Source organism: Muscardinus avellanarius (genome assembly GCF_963383645.1).
Source record: "Muscardinus avellanarius genome assembly, chromosome: 9".
NCBI lineage: Eukaryota > Metazoa > Chordata > Mammalia > Rodentia > Gliridae > Muscardinus > Muscardinus avellanarius.
Genome location: NC_137795.1, coordinates 99,635,489 through 99,653,437, shown reverse-complemented (window position 1 = coordinate 99,653,437; position 17,949 = coordinate 99,635,489). Strand labels below are relative to the sequence as shown.

General features: G+C 46.0%; 1 protein-coding gene across 2 annotated transcripts; it reads left to right on the top strand.

Annotated features, from left to right (window-relative positions):
• Nucleotides 1-217: 217 nt before the first annotated feature.
• Nucleotides 218-17,233, top strand: MKRN1 (makorin ring finger protein 1; the record flags this gene model as incomplete). Of its 2 annotated transcripts, none has more annotated exons than XM_080701366.1 (8): nt 218-396; nt 7,405-7,533; nt 11,604-11,833; nt 12,485-12,711; nt 15,108-15,322; nt 16,013-16,123; nt 16,576-16,714; nt 17,021-17,233. In XM_080701366.1, 8 exons carry the CDS (start codon nt 218-220, stop codon nt 17,231-17,233), a joined length of 1,443 nt encoding a protein of 480 aa, XP_080557492.1. The 2 variants fall into 2 exon arrangements, with proteins under 2 accessions (XP_080557492.1, XP_080557493.1); XM_080701367.1 differs by having other exon boundaries at nt 16,013-16,056; nt 17,021-17,165.
• Between the last annotated feature and the right edge of the window lie 716 nt (nt 17,234-17,949).

Here is a 17,949-nt window from a genome sequence, read left to right as displayed (position 1 = left end):
AGCGGCGCCGGGGCGGGCCTGGGCGCCGCGCGCAGGTCCGCGGGCTCAGCGGCCGAGCGCTCCCGGAGACGCGGCGCGGGCCGGCACGGAGCGAGCGGGCGCCTCGGCCCGCGTCCCCTCCCGCCCTGCCCGCGGCCGGCCGCCCTCTCCCCGCTCCCGGACCGGAACTATGTGCTCCCGGAAGTTCCGGGGCCATTGCTGTGTGGGATAAACAGTAATGGCGGAGGCTGCGGCTCCCGGAACAACAGCCACAACATCAGGAGCCGGAGCGGCAGCGGCGGCGGCGGCGGCCTCCCCCACCCCTCTCCCCGCAGTCGCCGCCCCGTCCCCGGGGGCGGGCGGAGGGGGCGGCGGCTGCGACGGCGGCGGCGGCTGGACGAAACAGGTCACCTGCAGGTAGGACGTTGCGGGCGGGGCGGCCGGCCAACGGCCCCCAACGTCCGCGCCGCTGGGTGGCGTCGGCGGCGGTTCCGAGCTTTGTCTCGGGTTCCCCTCCCCGCGCATCCCGCGAGCGGACGGCGCCGGCCGCCGGGCGGGGTCGGCGGGGTCGAGGCCGGGCGAGACCCCGGCTCAGAGTAGAAGGTAGCGCGGGGCCGGGCGCCCGCCGCGCCCGCCTCGCGTTCCCGGCGCCGCGCACTGGGGCAGAAACGCTGCCTCGGGAGAGTGCGTGCGCCTGGTCTGCCGTGTTTACGCGGCGGTCGGTAGCCACCAGAAGGTCTTCCTCTAGGTTGGAGAACAAGGTCCAACCGAAAATGCCGGCCTTAGCCTGGCTCAGATAGTCCACCTGAAAATGGACAAATATTAGTGACGTACGGAACTCTCCGTTACCGGCCTTGCTCATCTGGCGTGTGGATACATTAACGGCCACATTGAAGCGTTCTCGACTTATTTTTTATTTTTTTTATTTTTGGGGGGGATCTGGGGATGGAACCCAGGCACATTCGACCTCCGACCCTTTCTTCTTTTATTTGTGTGTGTGGTACTGGGGGTGGAACCCAGAGGCTTTCTACCTCCGGGCTACACTCCCAGACCTATTTTATATTTTATTGAAACAGCGGCTTTCTAAGTTGCCGAGAACCCACCTAAGCTGAGGCTGGCTTGGAACCTACCTGTGCGATCCTCCCAAGCGCGGGGATTACAAGCGTGCGCCACCACGCCCGGCTATTCTTTTTCATTTGAAACAGGGCCTAAGTATCTGAGGCTGGGATTACAAGCGTGCACCACCACGCCTGGCTACAGTTGATTTTTTCTTTTTTTTAATTTTTATTTTTTATTTTGCGGGTCTGAGGATGGAACCCAGGGACATTCGACCTCCGAGCTATACCCCCAGCCCTATTTTTTTTTTTTTTTTATTCTTTATTGAAACGGGGTCTCACTGAGTTGCAGAGGGCCTCACTAAGTAGCAGACTACACTGAGTGTGGTGGCCCACGCGTTTGGGGGGCTGAGACCAGAGGATCACGGTTCGCGGGCAGCCTCAGCTGCTTAGTGATTGATCGAAACTCGGTGAGACCCTGTTTTCAAAGTAAAGAATAAAAAATAGGGCAGGGTGTGTACCTTGGAGGTCGAATGCCCCTGGGTTCCACCCCCCGACCTGCAAAAATAAATGAAAAAGTAAAAACGGACTTTCCAACCATTGAGCTTGCAGTTACAATCTACCTCTGTACAGTGAACGTAAGATTCCTTGACTAAGAGTTTTTAGAGCTTCATTTAGATTTTGCCCGCTCTCCAGCCTGAGGTAGTCAAGCAGTGTCTACCCATCACCAGCATGACTTTATACTTACCATCCTATTACCCTGTTTCTGTACCTTACCCCAACTTTACATTCGCTCAGAATTGATTATCACTTTCAACCTTACCTAACTATATTTAGTTTCCTCTTTTCTAGTTCCTAACCAGTATGGTAGGAAGAATTCCTCTTTTTTTTTTTTATTTTGTTATTGGGAGATAGGGACATTGAGCCTCTGAGAGCTGCACCCATGACCCTTTTTACTAAGAGGGTGGTGCACACTTGAGCCAGCCACCCTGACACCCTGCATAACATAGCCAGACCCCATCCCAAAATGGGACAGAAAAACAAGTTAATTGATGTCTTGGATTTTAATGTTTGTCATTGATTTCTTACATAAGAAATCATTAAATTTATTTATTTATTTTTTGGTGGTACTGGGGTTCCTGGAAGCCCTTCTGCCATTTCTTACATATTTTAAAAAGCCAGGTGTGGTGGTGCATGCTTGTCATTTCAGTATTTTGCGGGGCTGAGATAGGAGCATCCTGGGTTTCAAGACAGCATCAGCAGCTAGGGAAGGTTTTCAGCAATTTAGCAAACCCTGTTTCCAAATAGGGCTGGAGGTATGGCGCAGAGGTAGAATGCCCTACATTCAGTCCCTAGTACTGAAACACAAGCAAGCAAAAAGACTAAACTATAAAAAGGGCCGGGTGTGGAGCTCAGTGGTAAAGGGCCAGTCTTTTTTTTCTCTTGGAATCTTTTATCTCTTGGGAAGATAACTAATTCTGAAGTCTTTATTCTAGACTTTGAGCTCTGAGGAGTAGGGCAGGCCCTGTTTATCATGGTCCTGCAGGTTTTCCTCAGTGCTTGTCACAGAGCCGGTACTTAGTACATGCTTGAATCGATGCTGATAAAGACATAACATTATCCACTTTAATTAATATGAACTTGGATAACTCTTGTAACCCCGGTAACTTGGGAGGCTGAGACAGGAGGATAAAAGCCAGCCTCAGGAAATAGTGAGGCTCTCTGTAACTTAGTGAGACCCTGTTTCAAAATTTTAAAAACTGAGGCTGGGGTTGTAGCTCAGAGTTAGAATGTCTGCCCCCCCCCCTCCTGCCCTCCACGGTCAATCTGGAGTGCCACAAAACAACAAAACCACTCATGAATTGGCAAAAACAAAGGACTTGATAGAAATGTATATTTTTCAGGGAGTATATATATATTTTTTTTGTGGGACTGGGGGTTGAACATGGGGACATTCTACTTCTGAGCTATACCCCCAGCCCTATTTTAATTATTTTGAAACAGGGTCTCACTCTATCTGCAGAGGGCCTCATTAATTAGGGAGCTGAGGATGTCCTCGAACCTGCTGTCCAGTCTCAGCGTCCCAAGTACTGAGATGACAAGCCTGCACTACCATGTCTAGCTTTTTTAATTTTGAAATATTTTTGCTAAACCGAGGAGGCTGCGATTCAACCATACCTGCAATTCTCCTTTCTCAACCACCCAAGTACTGGGATTACAGGTGTACCACCATGCCTGGCTTCCTCGTTCATTTTTAAAATATTTTGGATATTTGGCTTGGTGGCACATGAGACGGGAGGATTGCAGGTTGAAAGCCAGCCTCAGCAGCTTAGCAAGACTCAGCAACCTAGTGAGACCCTGTTACCAAATAAGAAAACCAGGCTGGAGGTGTAGCTTGGAGGTAGAATGCCTTTGGGTTCAATCCCCAGTACCAAAAAAAGGAATTATTTCACAGTGCTAGGAAATGTACCCAGGGCCCCCTGCATGCTGGAAGGCTGCTCTAAACACCAGTCCCAGTCGCATTCATACATTCAGCAAGTAAGTAACTGGGTTCCTACAATGAAAGAGACCATACTAGATGTCAAAGTAGAAACAAGAGTACAGTGCTAAAATGCCTTTACTGTATTCAAACCTCCTTTGAAGAGAAACGCAAATGTGTGTTCTAGTGTTTTTGCTCTGTTGTATAAGAGATCACTCCTATAGTTAGTAATTTGGGTGAGGGCTGGCTATTTTTTTGTGTGTGGCACTGGGGGTTTTATTGAGGGCTACTCTACCTCCAAGCCACATCCCCAGCCCCTTTCTTTTTTCTTTTTCTTTTTAAATTTTGGAGCGGTGCCCAGTTACTTGGGGTCTCACTAAGTTGCTGAGGTTGCCGGCAAACCTGTCCTCCCTCAGCCTCTATATTTTCTTGATTGTTTTTTAATGCTTCTTGTGAAATTCTTGTCTTTTATTTCTGCAGTTCAGAAGTCCCTAAGTACTTTGAAAAACTGTATTATACTGCCACCACCAGGCCATTTTATAGAAATGTTGGCTGTTTCTGGTTGTATGAGTGTGGGGTTAAACAGTTACTATTTAAAGAGAAATTGTATTTTTACAATTTAGACACTTTGTGTTTTTGTTTCATTTGTTTGTTTTTTGTGGTACTGGGGTTCCTGGAAACCCTTCTACCTCAGGGCTACACTCCCAGACACCTATTTTTTATATTTTTTATTTGGAAACAGGGTCTCTTAAGCCAGCAAGGCTGGCTTCAAACCTGTGCAATCCTCCTGTCTCCGCCTCCCAAAGCGTGCGCCACCGCGCCCAGCTAGACACTCTTTGGTATTGAGGATTGAACTTAGGGGCATTGGGCTTCTGAACTACACCTCCAGCCCTATTTATTTATTTATTTATTTATTTATTTTTTGGTGGTACTGGGGGTGGAACGCAGAGGCTTTCTACCTCCGGGCTATACTCCCAGACCTTTTTTTTTTAATATTTTATTTGGAAACAGGGTCTCACTAAGTTGCTAAGAGCCTCACTCAGTAGCTGAGGCTGGCTTCGAACCCGTGCGATCCTCCTGTTTCAGCCTCCCAAGCGCTGGTAATCGTGCGCCATCATGCCCGGCTCTCCAGCCCTATTTTTTTCGAATGTTGCTGGAGATTGGATCCAAGGGCATTCTACATCAGATATACCTCTACCCTTATTTTGCATTTTTTCTGTACTGGGGATTAAATCCAGGAGCATTCTGCCTCTGAGCTACACCCCCAGCTTTATTTGTTGCTGTAGATTGAATCCAAGGGCATTCTACCCAGCTACAACTCCAGCCCAATATTTTTATTTTTTGCGATACTGGGGATTGGGCCCAGGGTATTCTACCTCCAAGCTACACCTCCAGCCCTATTTTTTATTTATTTTAAACAGGGTCTCAGTGCCTTGCAAAGGGCCTACATAGCTGAGGCTGTTCGCAAACTGTGTTCCTTTAGTTTCAGCCTCCCAAATGCTGTCATTACAGGCGGTTTTGCCACCACCCCCCACTTTGAAATAGTTTCTTCTTTTCCCCCTTCGTAGTACTGAGGATGGAACCCAGGGGCTTTTCTACCTCCAGCCTATGCCCCCAGACCTATTTTATACTTTATTTGGAAACAGGGTCTCACTTAAGTTCTGGAGAGCCTCACTAAGTAGCTGAGGCTGGCTTCGAACCTCTGTGATCCTCTTGTCTCAGTTTCCCAAGCACAGGGATTAAAAGCATGTGCCACCACGCCCAGCTAGTGAAATAGTTTCTAACTAAACTGAAGGCCTCACTAAGTTGCTGAGGCTGATTTCAAACCTACCATCCTCCTGTCTCAGCTTCCTAAGTACTAGGATTTACAGGCTCAGGCCACCATGCCTGGCTAGACACTTACTAGGATGCTACTGTAAAGTTAGGTAAGCTAGCTGGAAAGAGCCAGTGACAATGAACTAAGTGATCAAATGCCCGGTGAGTTAACATAATTTCTAGAAATCCTGAGAGGTTGCTCCAATGCCGGTACCTGCAGGATGGTGTTCGGCTCTCCTGTACTCTGCCTACCAAGCTCTTTACTGTAGTTTCTTCTCCACCTTGTTGGCAATGCTTAGCTTTTCCTGAGGTGCGGCAGGAAGGGAACCATGGTAAATTGTCTCTATGGATAATATGTGTTTGGGTCAGAATTTTACTTTAGAACATGGCCCAGCAGGCATAGTGGCATATAGTCCTGGAGCTGCTGGAGGCTGAGGCGAGGGTAAACTGCCAAGACCAGCCAGTGAACAGCTGCAACTACCCCAGTGACAATGTTTCAAATGAATAATCTATTAGCAACCTGTTAGCAACTGTGGACACTTGTGTAGATAGTTGAAGCATGCTTAAGCTAGTGGTGATTAAAATGTACTTATTGACTTTCAGGTGAGAGGGAGAGAGGGGTAGATAGATATTGATTGGGGACATTCTACCTCTGAGCCCCATTCCTGTTTTTATTCATTTCAGGGTCTCTCTATGCAGGTGGATGAGGGTCTCACTAACTGTTGAGGCTGTCCTTAAACCTGCAATACTCTATCTGGGCCTCCAAAGTATTGGGATTACAGGCTGTGCTGTGATGCCTGGCTGGGGCTTTTTTTTTTTTTTTTAGGGTACAACTTTCCAAGCTTTTCTGAAACCTGTGTCTGATTTTGTTAAAAAGATGCTTTCCACCAGAGCCAGGCGTGGTGGCACATGCTTGTAATCCCAGCATTTGGGATGCTGAGGCGGGGATTGCCGTTCACCTACAGCCCCAGCTACTTAGTGAGGCCTTTGTAACTCAGTGAGACTCTGTCTCAAAACTATCAGAATAATAATTTAAAAAAACTAGGGCTGGAGTGGAGTTTTCGTGTGTGTGTGTGTGTGTGTGTGTGTGTGTGTGTGTGTGTGTGAATTCTACCTCTGAGCTACCAGGTTATCACTAGGTTCCTAAGAGCCTCACTAAATCCTGGCTTTAAGCCTGGAATCCTCCTGTCTCGGCCTCCCAAGCACTGGAATTACAAGCGTGCGCACAAAATGGTTTCTTTTTCTTTTTCTTTTTTTTTTTTTTTTTGGTGGTACTAGGGGTAGAACCCAGAGGCTTTCTACCTCTGGGCTATACTCCCAGACCTTTTTTATATTTTATTTGGAAACAGGGACTCACTAAGTTGCTGAAAGCCTCACTAAGTAGCTGAGGCTGGCTTAGAACCTGTGCGATCCTCCTGTCTCAGCCTCCCAAGCTCGGGGATTACAAGCGTGCGCCACCACGCCCGGCTTGCAAAATAGTTTCTTAAAGGAAAAAAATAGTAGTCTGACCCTTTCCATTGTATTTGGCTTCTTTATTTTTGATTTGTTTTGCAGATAGAGCCCCATTATGGCTAAAGTTAGTGGGAAATAAGCTACTCTTCTGAGTCTGTATATCTGTACAACCAGGACAGTGGTCAGATGTGATCTGCAGCTATGCAATGAATGTTTAAAATCCAAGTTGGGCCGGGCGTGGTGGCACACACTGTAATCCCAGCATTCGGGAGGCTGAGACCCGAGGATCATGGTTCGTAGACAGCCTTAGCTACTTAGTGAGCTTAGTGAGGCCCTGTTTCAAAATAAAGGATAAAAAAAAGTAGGGCTGGGTGTGTAGCTCGGAGGTTGAATGCCCCTGGGTTCCATCCCTGATAACATGCACACGCGCACACACACACACTCAGTATCTAGGCACAGTGATGCATGCTTATAATCCCAGTACTTGTGAGGCTGAGACGGGGATCACAGGTTGGAGGTTAGTTTCGGCAACTTCAAAGGGCTATTAGAAGAGTGTATTTGTGAAGTCTATGGGGATTGGCTTCCATATATTTTAATCTAGTTTTATGATCCTTTCTCCCACAGGTATTTTATGCATGGGGTTTGTAAGGAAGGAGATAACTGTCGCTACTCCCACGACCTCTCTGACAGTCCGTATGGTGTAGTGTGCAAGTATTTTCAACGAGGGTACTGTATTTATGGAGACCGCTGCAGGTACGATTTTGTTGTAATTCATTTTTGTTCAGGGGTGGGTTGGCAGGAAAGTGATGGCACTCACCTGTAACCTTAATACTTGGGAGGCCGAGACAGGAGGATCACAGATTCGAAGCAGCTTCAGCAACTCAGACCTTGTTTCAAAATAAAAAGTACAAAACTAGTAGGGCTGGGAGTGTAGTTCAGAGGTGGGGTGCTCCTTGGGTTCAGCCCCAGCACCAAAAAAGATGAAAACCACTTAGTCCTGAGGGTGTAGCTTAGAGCTGGGGGAGCTTAGCACTTGACTAAAGTGTGAGGTCCAGAGTTCAATCATCAGTACTGCAATAAATGAAGACCTTTAGGAATGCTAGTGCACTGCTAGAAGTCTCTTAGAGGGAATGCATTGCTTTTTTTGTGTGCTGCTAAGGATCAAAACCACATGCATGCTAGGTAAGCACTATCACTGAGCTATATCCCCACCTGCTTACATTTTTATGTACATAGTAGTACAGTTCTAAATTAATTTTTTTGGTGGTACTGGGGATAGGGCCCCAGGGTAGTCTATTTGAGCTATATACCAAGCCCTATTTTATTTTGAAACAGGATCTTGCTAGGTTGAGTCTTAATATCTGCTCAGGCTGTCCTTGAACCTGATTCTCTTGTCTCAGCCTCCCAAATACTAGGATTACAGGTGTGCACCACCATGTCTCTTACAGTGCTTTTTTTTTTTTTCCCCCTCAGTACTGGGGATGGAACCCAGGGGCATTCTACTTCTGAGCTATACCCCCAGTCCTGTTTTTTATTCTTTATTGAAAACAGGGTCTCACTGAGTTGCAAAGGGCCTCACTAAGTAGTAGCTAAGGCTGTCCTTGAACCGAGATCCTTCTGTCTCAGCTTCCCAAATGCTGGGATACAAGCACACGCCATGATGCCCGACTTACAGTTCTAAAATTTTAACTGAGTGTCTGAGGAGACACTTCTGCAGACATAGGAGATGAAGTATGATGATGTGTTTGTTTGAATGGCATTTGCTTTGGAGTGGGGGTACTGGGGATTGAACCCAGATGCAGTCTACCTCTGAGCAAAATACCCAGCCCTTTTTATTTTCGATTTTTGGAACAGGGTCTAATGGTCTAGCTAAGTTACTGAGACTGACCTTGAACCTATGATCTTCCTGTCTCAACCTCCTAAGTACTAGGATTACTGGTGTGTGCTGCCTCCATACCTGGCTTGCAGTTGTCTTTGTTTTGTGGTAGTGGAGATTGAACCCAGGGGCATTCTACATCTGAGCTACATGGTTTTGTTTTATTTTGAAAAAGGGTCTCATTAATTGCTAAGGCTGGCCTCAAGTTTGTGACCTTCCAGTCTCAGCCCCCCATGTACTGGGAGTACTGGCATGTGTTCATTATCTCACCATGTTAGAGAAGGATCTTTGGCCTGGTTGTTCAGATCCATAATCCCAGTACTTAGGTAGGCTAGGACAGGAGGATCACAGGTTGAACACCAGATTGAGTGATTTAGTTAGGCCCTGTTTCCAAATTAAAATAAAAAGGGCTGGGTTGAGCTGGGCGTGGTGGTGCACACTTGTAATCCTAGCATTTGGGAGGTTGAGACTGGGGATTGCAGTTTGCAGACAGCCTCAGCTACTTAGTGAGGCTCTCCACAACTTAGTGAGACTCTGTTTCAAAATAGAGCAGGGGATGTACCTTGGATGGCAGATGCCCCTGGGTTCCATCCTCAGACCCACACACAAAAAGGGGCTGGGGTATAGTTTGGAGGTAGAATGTTATAGAAGGAAGAGGGATTAGTTATTGAATGGTCTACCATTATTCATTGAATTGGTGACATAATCCTGTTAACCGTACTGGATAGAACTTTTTCTTTTCCTAGTTGAGAAAATATATAGGTTTATTAGTTAGCTGTTGATGATAACCAAATTGCCACCAAATTTATCAGGTTAATCCATTATCTGACATGGTTCCTGGGGGTCTGGGATCTGAGTGGCTTTGCTGTATGGTTCCAACTCAGAATCAAAGTAGATGACAATCTTGAAAATGGCTCACTCCTGAGGTTGAAGGCGGGAGATCTTACTTAGTTCCTTGCCAGTCAGCACTTGTGCTAAAAGCATCAGTGATCTGTGGCAGTTCATGAGTTAACTTTCCACAGGGACACTCACTGCCTTAGAGTTTGGTGTTAGCTTTCCCCAGAGCCAGCCACTCAGGAGGGGCCGGAGGAAGCCACAATGCCTTCTATGACCTCGTCTAGAAGTCATATGCTGTCACAGCCACTAAATTCTGGACCAAGTCACTAAGTCTGGCCCTCACTCAAGGGGAGAGGAACTGAGCTCCACTTTAAGAAGGGATGCACGTCAAAGAGTTTGAAATATTTTAAACCACTACGCTAGGTAAAACTTGGTGGCATTGGCATAGCTAATTTTAGTGTCATCAGGAAAAGCTTCAAATTCTATTGGTTTTGAATGATTATGAGATAGTTGGAAAATAATAATTAAAATGTTAAGCCATCTTACATCTATTAGGATATCCAGAAAAGAAGGGGAAAGCTCATTTTCAGGTGATAAGCAGTTCAGAAGTGGAGAAGTGGATCTGCTGGTGCCTTAGTTAATCATTTGCAGACATGTCTTTGTGTCCTCTGAGTGAGAGGAGTGGACCAAGACCAGTGTTAGCAGGTATTCTAGATCAGGCGATTCTGGAGTAGAAAGGTTCTCTGGACAGAGTGGCAGCCAGTTGAGAGTTATTGCCAATGATGACTGGGAGTAAGGATTTGAATACTGGTAAAACCCAGAATCTACTGTGCCCTGGATCCAGGCGTAGCGGCACATGCTTGTAATCTCAGTGCTTGGGAGGCTGAGACAGAAAAATCCGAGGCCAGCCTTAGCAACTTTGTGAGGTCCTCTGCAACTTAGCGAGACTGTTTCCAAATAAAAAAGTAAACAGAGCCGGGTGTGGTGGCGCACACTTGTAATCCCAGCATTTGGGAGGCTGAGTTCGCGAACAGCCTCAGCTACTTAGGCCCTCCACAATTTACTGAGACCCTGTTTCAAAATAAAGAATAAAAAACAGGGCAGGGGGTGTAGCTTGGAGGTCAAATGCCCTTGGGTTCCATCCCCAGACCCGAAAAAAAAAAAAAAAACCAACAACCCAGGTCTGGGGTTGTGGCTAGGGATAAAATGCCCCTGGGCTCAATTCCCAGGACCACAAAAGAAAAGAGGAAACAGACACCCAAGACAACGATGGTCCATGGTTTATACTCCTTCATTGCAAGAGCTGTGATATATCTTGTGATTTACAGATTTCTGTAGGGGGTGTGTAGGGCAAAAATCTGGAAGGGGAGCCAGACACACTAGCACTTGACCATAATCCTGGTACTTGGGAAGGTAAGACAAGGATCACAGGTTTGAGGTCAAGCATGGCAATGTAGCGAGACCCTATTTCAAACTAAAGTGAAACGGGGCTGTGGGTAAAGCTCACAGAGGTAGGGTGCCCCTGGATTCAATCCCCAGTACCACAAAAACACGGGGGGGGGGGGCTGGGGATGTAGCTCATAGGTTGTGTTTGGGTTCTGTTCATAGTTATATAAAAATTGTGTGTGTGTGCGTGTGTGTGTGTGTGTAAAGCCTGTGGCTCTTGCACTCCAGACGCACAGTGATAATTGACTATAAAGTCTACAAAGCCTATAGTATTTGCATACTTATTAAAGTTAACTGACTCTCACCTCTGCCCTTAATTAGTAGTACCAGCTTCACATGGGCATCATGGGCCAAACTCAAAGTTGTGGGTCTGCCTTTTTTTTTTTTTTTTCTGGTACTGGGTATTGAAACAGGGGCATTCTAGCACCAAGCTATACCCCCAGCCTTATCCTTATAATGTGAAACAGGATCTCATTAATCTGTAGAGGTACAAATTGCTAAGGAGGAACCTTTGGTCCTCCTGCCTCTGCCTCCCAAGTGCTGGGATTACAGGCAGGCGCTGCTGTGCCTGGGTGACTCACATGCACATTGAAGTTGAAAAGAGCCCAAGGACCGTGTTGGGAATATATGCAGTTGGGCAGTAATTACTTTAAATTTTTCCCAGATACGAACATAGCAAGCCATTGAAACAGGAAGAAGTGACCGCTACAGATCTCACTGCAAAGCCAGCCCTTGCTGCTTCCTCAAGCCTCCCATCTGTAGTTGGACCACTCATCGAGATGAACACAGGAGAAGCAGAGTCCAGAACTCCAGCCTTTCCAGCGGTAGGGGCAGATGCAGAGGATTGGGTGAATGCCATTGAGTTTGTTCCTGGGCAGCCCTACTGCGGCCGTAGTAAGTATTCCGAAGAATAAAAGACTAGCTCATCAGTCAGCTGAGATTCCACAACTTTCCTGCTTCCAACCTTAATATGTAGCCTAATTTTAATGTTTTAAATTTGGCTCCCTTAGTGCTTACATATGGAACTTTTTTGATACCAATAGTAACAAATTCATAATGTTTTGAAAAACTGGTGCCTCTTTCTTTAACGTGTACTTTTTAGGATTAAATTTCAATGGCAAGACAAAGATGCTTTTTTTTTTTTAAATTAAGCCTTATTTTGGAAATGGCATTAGAGAAATTTTCGAGAGTGAAGGAATTAATCCGGACGTGGCACACCCCTCTAATTCCAGCTTCTTGGGAGATTGAGATGGGAGGATCCCAAGTTCAGTGCCAGCCTGGGCAACTGCAAGGCCCTGTCTCAAAGTAAGGGTTTAGGATATAGCGTAGTGACAGCATTTGCCTAGTATGCGTGAGGCTCCGGGTTTAATCCCGACTATTCCTAGCAATTTAAAAAAGCAGGGACGGAATTAGTCCAGTAGAGACTGTTTGGTATTTAATCAAGTTCTCTTTTCTCTTTCCTTTCCAGTTAGGTTCTAGTTACTTTATAGTTCATGTATCTGCCTTTTCCTTTTGGACCTTTACTACCCTCTTACACATTTTCAGCTGCCCCTTCCTGCACTGAGGCACCCCTGCAGGGCTCAGTGACCAAGGAAGAATCAGAGAGAGAGCAAGCTTCAGTGGAAACAAAGAAGCAGCTTTGCCCCTATGCTGCGGTAGGAGAGTGTCGCTATGGGGAAAACTGTGTGTATCTCCACGGAGACTCCTGTGACATGTGTGGGCTGCAGGTCCTTCACCCAGTGGATGCAGCCCAGAGGTCACGGCACATCAAAGTAAGTCTTCAGGGGCGGTGTTCTTAGGCGTGGGAAACATCTGGTGACTTGCCTGGTTGTCAGTAACACCTTTTTCTTCCTGGAGCTTTTTGAGTGCTTTATCAGAAAGTTAGGCTTCCAGAACCTCAGACTGTGGGCTTTAAAATATATTTTCTTACTGTTTCTTTTTAATAACTGCTTTCTGAGATTAACATTCCATATGATTTTCTTTTTTAAAAAATGCACATTATATTGGTTCTTGGTATATTTACAAAAGTTGTGCAATCATTACTACTACTTTAATTTTTAGCATAATTTTTAGGATGTTTTCATCATCCCAAAAGAAACCTCGTACCAATTAGTAGTGTGAGCTCTGGCTCCTGGCAACAAGTCTGCTCTGTCTCTGGCTTTGCCTAATCTGGACCTTACGTGTAATTGATCATGTAGACTTTGACCTGGTGAGGTGGCAGATTTCACTTAGCATGGTCTCTTCACGGCTTTCTTTGTGCATCAGTTCTTTACTCTGTTTTCAAGGCTGAGTCATTGTCTTCCTGTATCCCATTTTGTTTTTCTGTTCATTAGCTGAGTGGGTGCGCATTCAGATTCTTTCACCTTTTGGATATTAACAGTGATGCTGTTTTATTTGTGAAGGATGTAGTCCTTTTTCTTAGATCTCTAGGATTGGGTAGTAGTCTCGGTGAGATAGCAACGTGGTTCTTACACGGAGCAACTGCCAGGCTTCCACAGGGGCTCCCCTGCTGCGCATTTCCAACAGTGCACTGAGGTTTCCGGCTCCACGCGTGATGCGCTCCGGTCAGGAGTTGTTGTTGAAGAGTTTTACAAACCTATTCGTTGGAGTAAATTTTGCTTCTAATAATTTCTATCTCTGCTTAATCATTGGTCATGGAGGTGAAACAGTGTAAGATGGACATAATATGAATCTGAATTTTACAGTATTTAGGTGGTGTGGATTTAGGAAGGTTAAATTCCTATAAATTGGGGGTAAGAGTGCCTTCCTCTGAAGATTGAAAAAACAAGGACTTAGAAAAAGACAAGTAAAATACTAAAACATTAAGTGGCTTTATGGGAGTATGGGTGGCTTTTCTTTTAGTGGGGCTGGGGATTAAACCCAGGGGCGCTCTGCCCCTGCACCACATCCCCAGTCCTCTTGATTAATTTTTGAGACAGGGTTTTAGTAAGTTATTGCATGCTGGCCTCAGACTTGGGATTCTCCTGTCTTTAGCCTCCCAAGTACTGGGATTTCAGGTGTGTGTCAACTGCTCCCAAATTTGAGTGGCTTTTCTGCATTCTATTTTATGTTTACTATAATTGTGTCTCTTTGCAATTAAGAAAGTAGATGATGTTCACATAAAAAATTGTATATGGATGCTCATAGCAGCCTTATTCATAAGTCCCTGGGTAGAAACAACCTAAGTACTTGTCACCTAAATTAATTGAGAAGATGTGTATCTTCCCAATTAGTCGTTTTCAGCAATAAAAAGAAACAAAATACTAATATGCTGTAAGGATGACCTTGCACATAGACTAAGTGAGCAAAGTTAGTTTTTAGGCCACAAGCTGGGCCTGCTTGTAATTCCAGCATCAGGGAGGTGGAGACCAGAGGATCACAGTTCGTGGAAAGCCTCAGCTACTTAGCGAGGCCCTCTGCAACTCATTGAGATCCCGTTTCAAAAATAAAAAAGATAAAAAATAGGACCAAGGGTGTAGCTTGGAGGTAAAATGCCCCTGGGTTTCATCCCCATTACTGAAAAAAAGAAAAGGCCACAGAATTGGCAATAGTGGTTGCCATGTCTGGGAATGTTGAGGGGAAAGACAGTAGCTAATGGAAATAAGGTTTCTTTTTAGGGACAGTGGAAACATCCTAACATTAACTGGTAATGGTTGCACAACTCTAAATATACCAAAAATGATACAACATACCAAAAAGGATTAATCATGTGCTTTAAATGGGTAACTTACATGTGGATTATCTCAGTCTAAAAAAGAGCTAGGCTATAGATCAGGCAGAGTGCTTGCCTAGCATGTATGAGGCCCTGGGTTCACTCCCTCCAGCACTGCAAATAGCGAACAGTATGTGAAAAGTATGTGCCTGGCACATAATTGTCACCTAATAAATGGTAAATCTTAATCCTAATTTTATTAGCTAGAAACAAGAAAAACAGCAAATGTGGCATGAAAAACTATCTTTAATATAGAGCTTCAAGTTTAGGGTTAGAGAAAACTATTAATTTTTTACTTCCCCAAGAGCAAATAAATCCTCAGTTGATTTCATAGCAAGGCAATTAAGCAAAGTTTACTTCCTGTCAAGGTAGAAGCTTTTTCGATTACACATAGATTCTCTGAACATGACTGAACTGTGGATTCAGGTTTTTCAGTCTTTCTTTTCCCTCCTCCAGTCGTGCATTGAGGCTCATGAGAAGGACATGGAGCTGTCTTTTGCCGTGCAGCGCAGCAAGGACATGGTGTGTGGGATCTGCATGGAGGTGGTCTATGAGAAAGCCAACCCCAGCGAGCGCCGCTTTGGGATCCTCTCCAACTGCAACCACACCTACTGTCTCAAGTGTATTCGCAAGTGGAGGAGTGCTAAGCAATTTGAGAGCAAGATCATAAAGTGAGGCTCCTCCCCAGGCTTCGTTTGTGCTTTCTGTTGGGGGAAGAATGTAGTGTCTTGTGCCAACTTCAGATGGACCACATTTAAGTGCATGCGTTTTATCTTGAAACTGGGCTATTCTTTTAGTTGGGATTTCTTTGTATTTCAGCCAACTGCTAGGTTAGTTGGTCTATTTTTATTTGAGTGGGGAAACCCTCTGTACCAGTTAGTAGAACTTCATGTTTTTCTGAGGAGATTGTGTTTAATGAATTAGCTCACTTATGCTCAGTGAACAAAGTTATCTAGCTCTGAATGTCTCTTTCCTGGCATTTTCCTATTTCCATTTTCCTATTCCATTCATTAAGCTAGCCAATAATCCACCATCCTTTAAAGATTGTTCTCATAACTGAACAAAAACTACATAAACAGAGCAAAGTTACAAGAAATAAATTTATTTAAATGAAAGAAAAAGGAGTCTGTGTGAAATGTCTTTTGTTTTTTGCTTTAACCCAAGTAATAGTTTTTAAAATGAACTGGCTAGCCATTGAGTTTGTCTTGCTTCCAAGGAAAAGGGCCAGTTGTGTGACTGGAACCCTTTCAGGAAATGCCGGTGAGCCTCAGTGGGGTCTGGAGGGGACACGGGTGTGTCCTTGGAAGGAAGTGTAGGCCACAGGAGGAGGATTTGCATTGCAGCCTGTTCATTGTTTCCAGGTCCTGCCCAGAATGCCGAATCACATCTAACTTTGTCATTCCAAGTGAGTACTGGGTGGAGGAGAAAGAAGAGAAGCAGAAACTCATTCAGAAATACAAGGAGGCAATGAGGTATGAGCACCCCAGCTTTCTGGGGCCAGCACCTGCAGCCTGGGTCCATTTGGGAAGAACAGTGCCGTCTCACTCCTCTTTCCTGCCCCTTTCCTTCCCAGTATAGTTTATTCTGTCGCTCTTGATAGCACTCACCCGGCTTGTATTTTGTTAAAACGCAGTCCTTGGGGTGCATGCCTAGGGAGTGTGTTCTTTAGAATAACATTTGTTCTGCTGGTAGCTAATGCCCATGAGTTTGTGTTTTTGCCTTATATTCTTGAGTGTTAGCTTTCTAGAAGATTTTTGCTTTATTAGATCTGAGACTCCGAATCTGTTTTTAGTTCTTATATAAGAACGCACGGTGGGGGAGGGGCTGTGAGCTTCTACCCCTGCCTGCTTAAAGAAATGCTGGGTGATGGTCAGAAAGACCCGGAGTCCACTCTGAATAAGGGTTGTGATACCTTCCTTTCCAGCAACAAGGCATGCAGGTATTTTGATGAAGGCCGTGGGAGCTGCCCATTTGGAGGGAACTGTTTTTACAAGCACGCGTACCCTGATGGCCGTAGAGAGGAGCCACAGAGACAGAAAGTGGGGACATCAAGCAGATACCGGGTAACTCATTTTTTTTTTTTTTTTTTTTTGAGGAGGTCAAATAACACTGAGTTGTCCTTCGCATGTTGGGTGGGGCGGGGATCTGGGAGTGAGAGTAGAGCATTAAAGGAGGGTAGAAAGGAAGGCGGAGTGCTGGAAAGGCCCTCGCCTAAGCATCTGCAGCAGCAGGTGCAGAGGGGAGCGCGGGTTGGATGGAACTGGAATCCAGCCTGGTTCTCACGCCCTGTGCTGGATGGTGGGCCTTATGAGCAGCAGGACAGACTCTCCTCGGCAGTACCACCCCTGTCATGGCCTTGTTTCTTTCAGGCCCAACGAAGAAACCACTTCTGGGAGCTCATCGAGGAAAGAGAGAACAGCAACCCCTTTGACCACGACGAAGAGGAGGTTGTCACCTTTGAGCTGGGCGAGATGTTGCTTATGCTTTTGGCTGCAGGTGGGGACGACGAGCTGACAGACTCTGAGGACGAGTGGGACTTGTTTCACGATGAGCTGGAAGACTTTTATGACTTGGACCTATAGCAGCTTTGCGGGCGCGGGACTGGCCAGCCGAGCCGCAGGCATAGCTGTCCCCTGTGCCGCGTGGCATGCGTGTGGCGCTCCTAGGCAGGCCTCCCACTCCAGGTGCTGTCGTGATCACTTACCCAGGCCTGCTTCTCCCCCACCTTCCCCCAAGGAGTGTGTTGTTTTCTGTTTCAAAAGTTACAAAAATAAATCTTAAAGTTAGCTTTTTTTTGTAACATGGGCTTAACTGTCAGACAGTTAGTGTAGGTTTGTTGTGTCATCTGTCTTCGGCCAGGTTGTGTATGGACTTCCCACACGTCGTTTCAAGGACCCCAGATTCAAAGTCCAAGCACCAGCTGTGCTTTGGGGTTCTAGAGTAGGGGTGATGGGAGAAGGGACCTAAGCTGTTAAGTAGCCTTGTGCAGAGTAGATGGATTCTCCGCTTGTGGTGAAATCTGCGCCTCTGTGTTATCTGTTCCTACCCTGTGACTCCCATCACACGCGCTTGTCCTGTGGTTTGGTCTCTTGTTTAATTGCACACAAGGAAAACTACTGGTAACCAGAACCAGGTGCGACTGTGTTGAGTTTAGCACGCTAGGGACGTTGGGAAAACGTGAAAGATGCCGTGCGGTGCCATGGGAGCAGGATGCCCAGTTGTCTCCCAAGGGCCAGTGGCTGGGTACGTGAGAGGCTTCCTGTCCCTGCAGAGACGCAGTATTCTTAGCCTTAGTGCA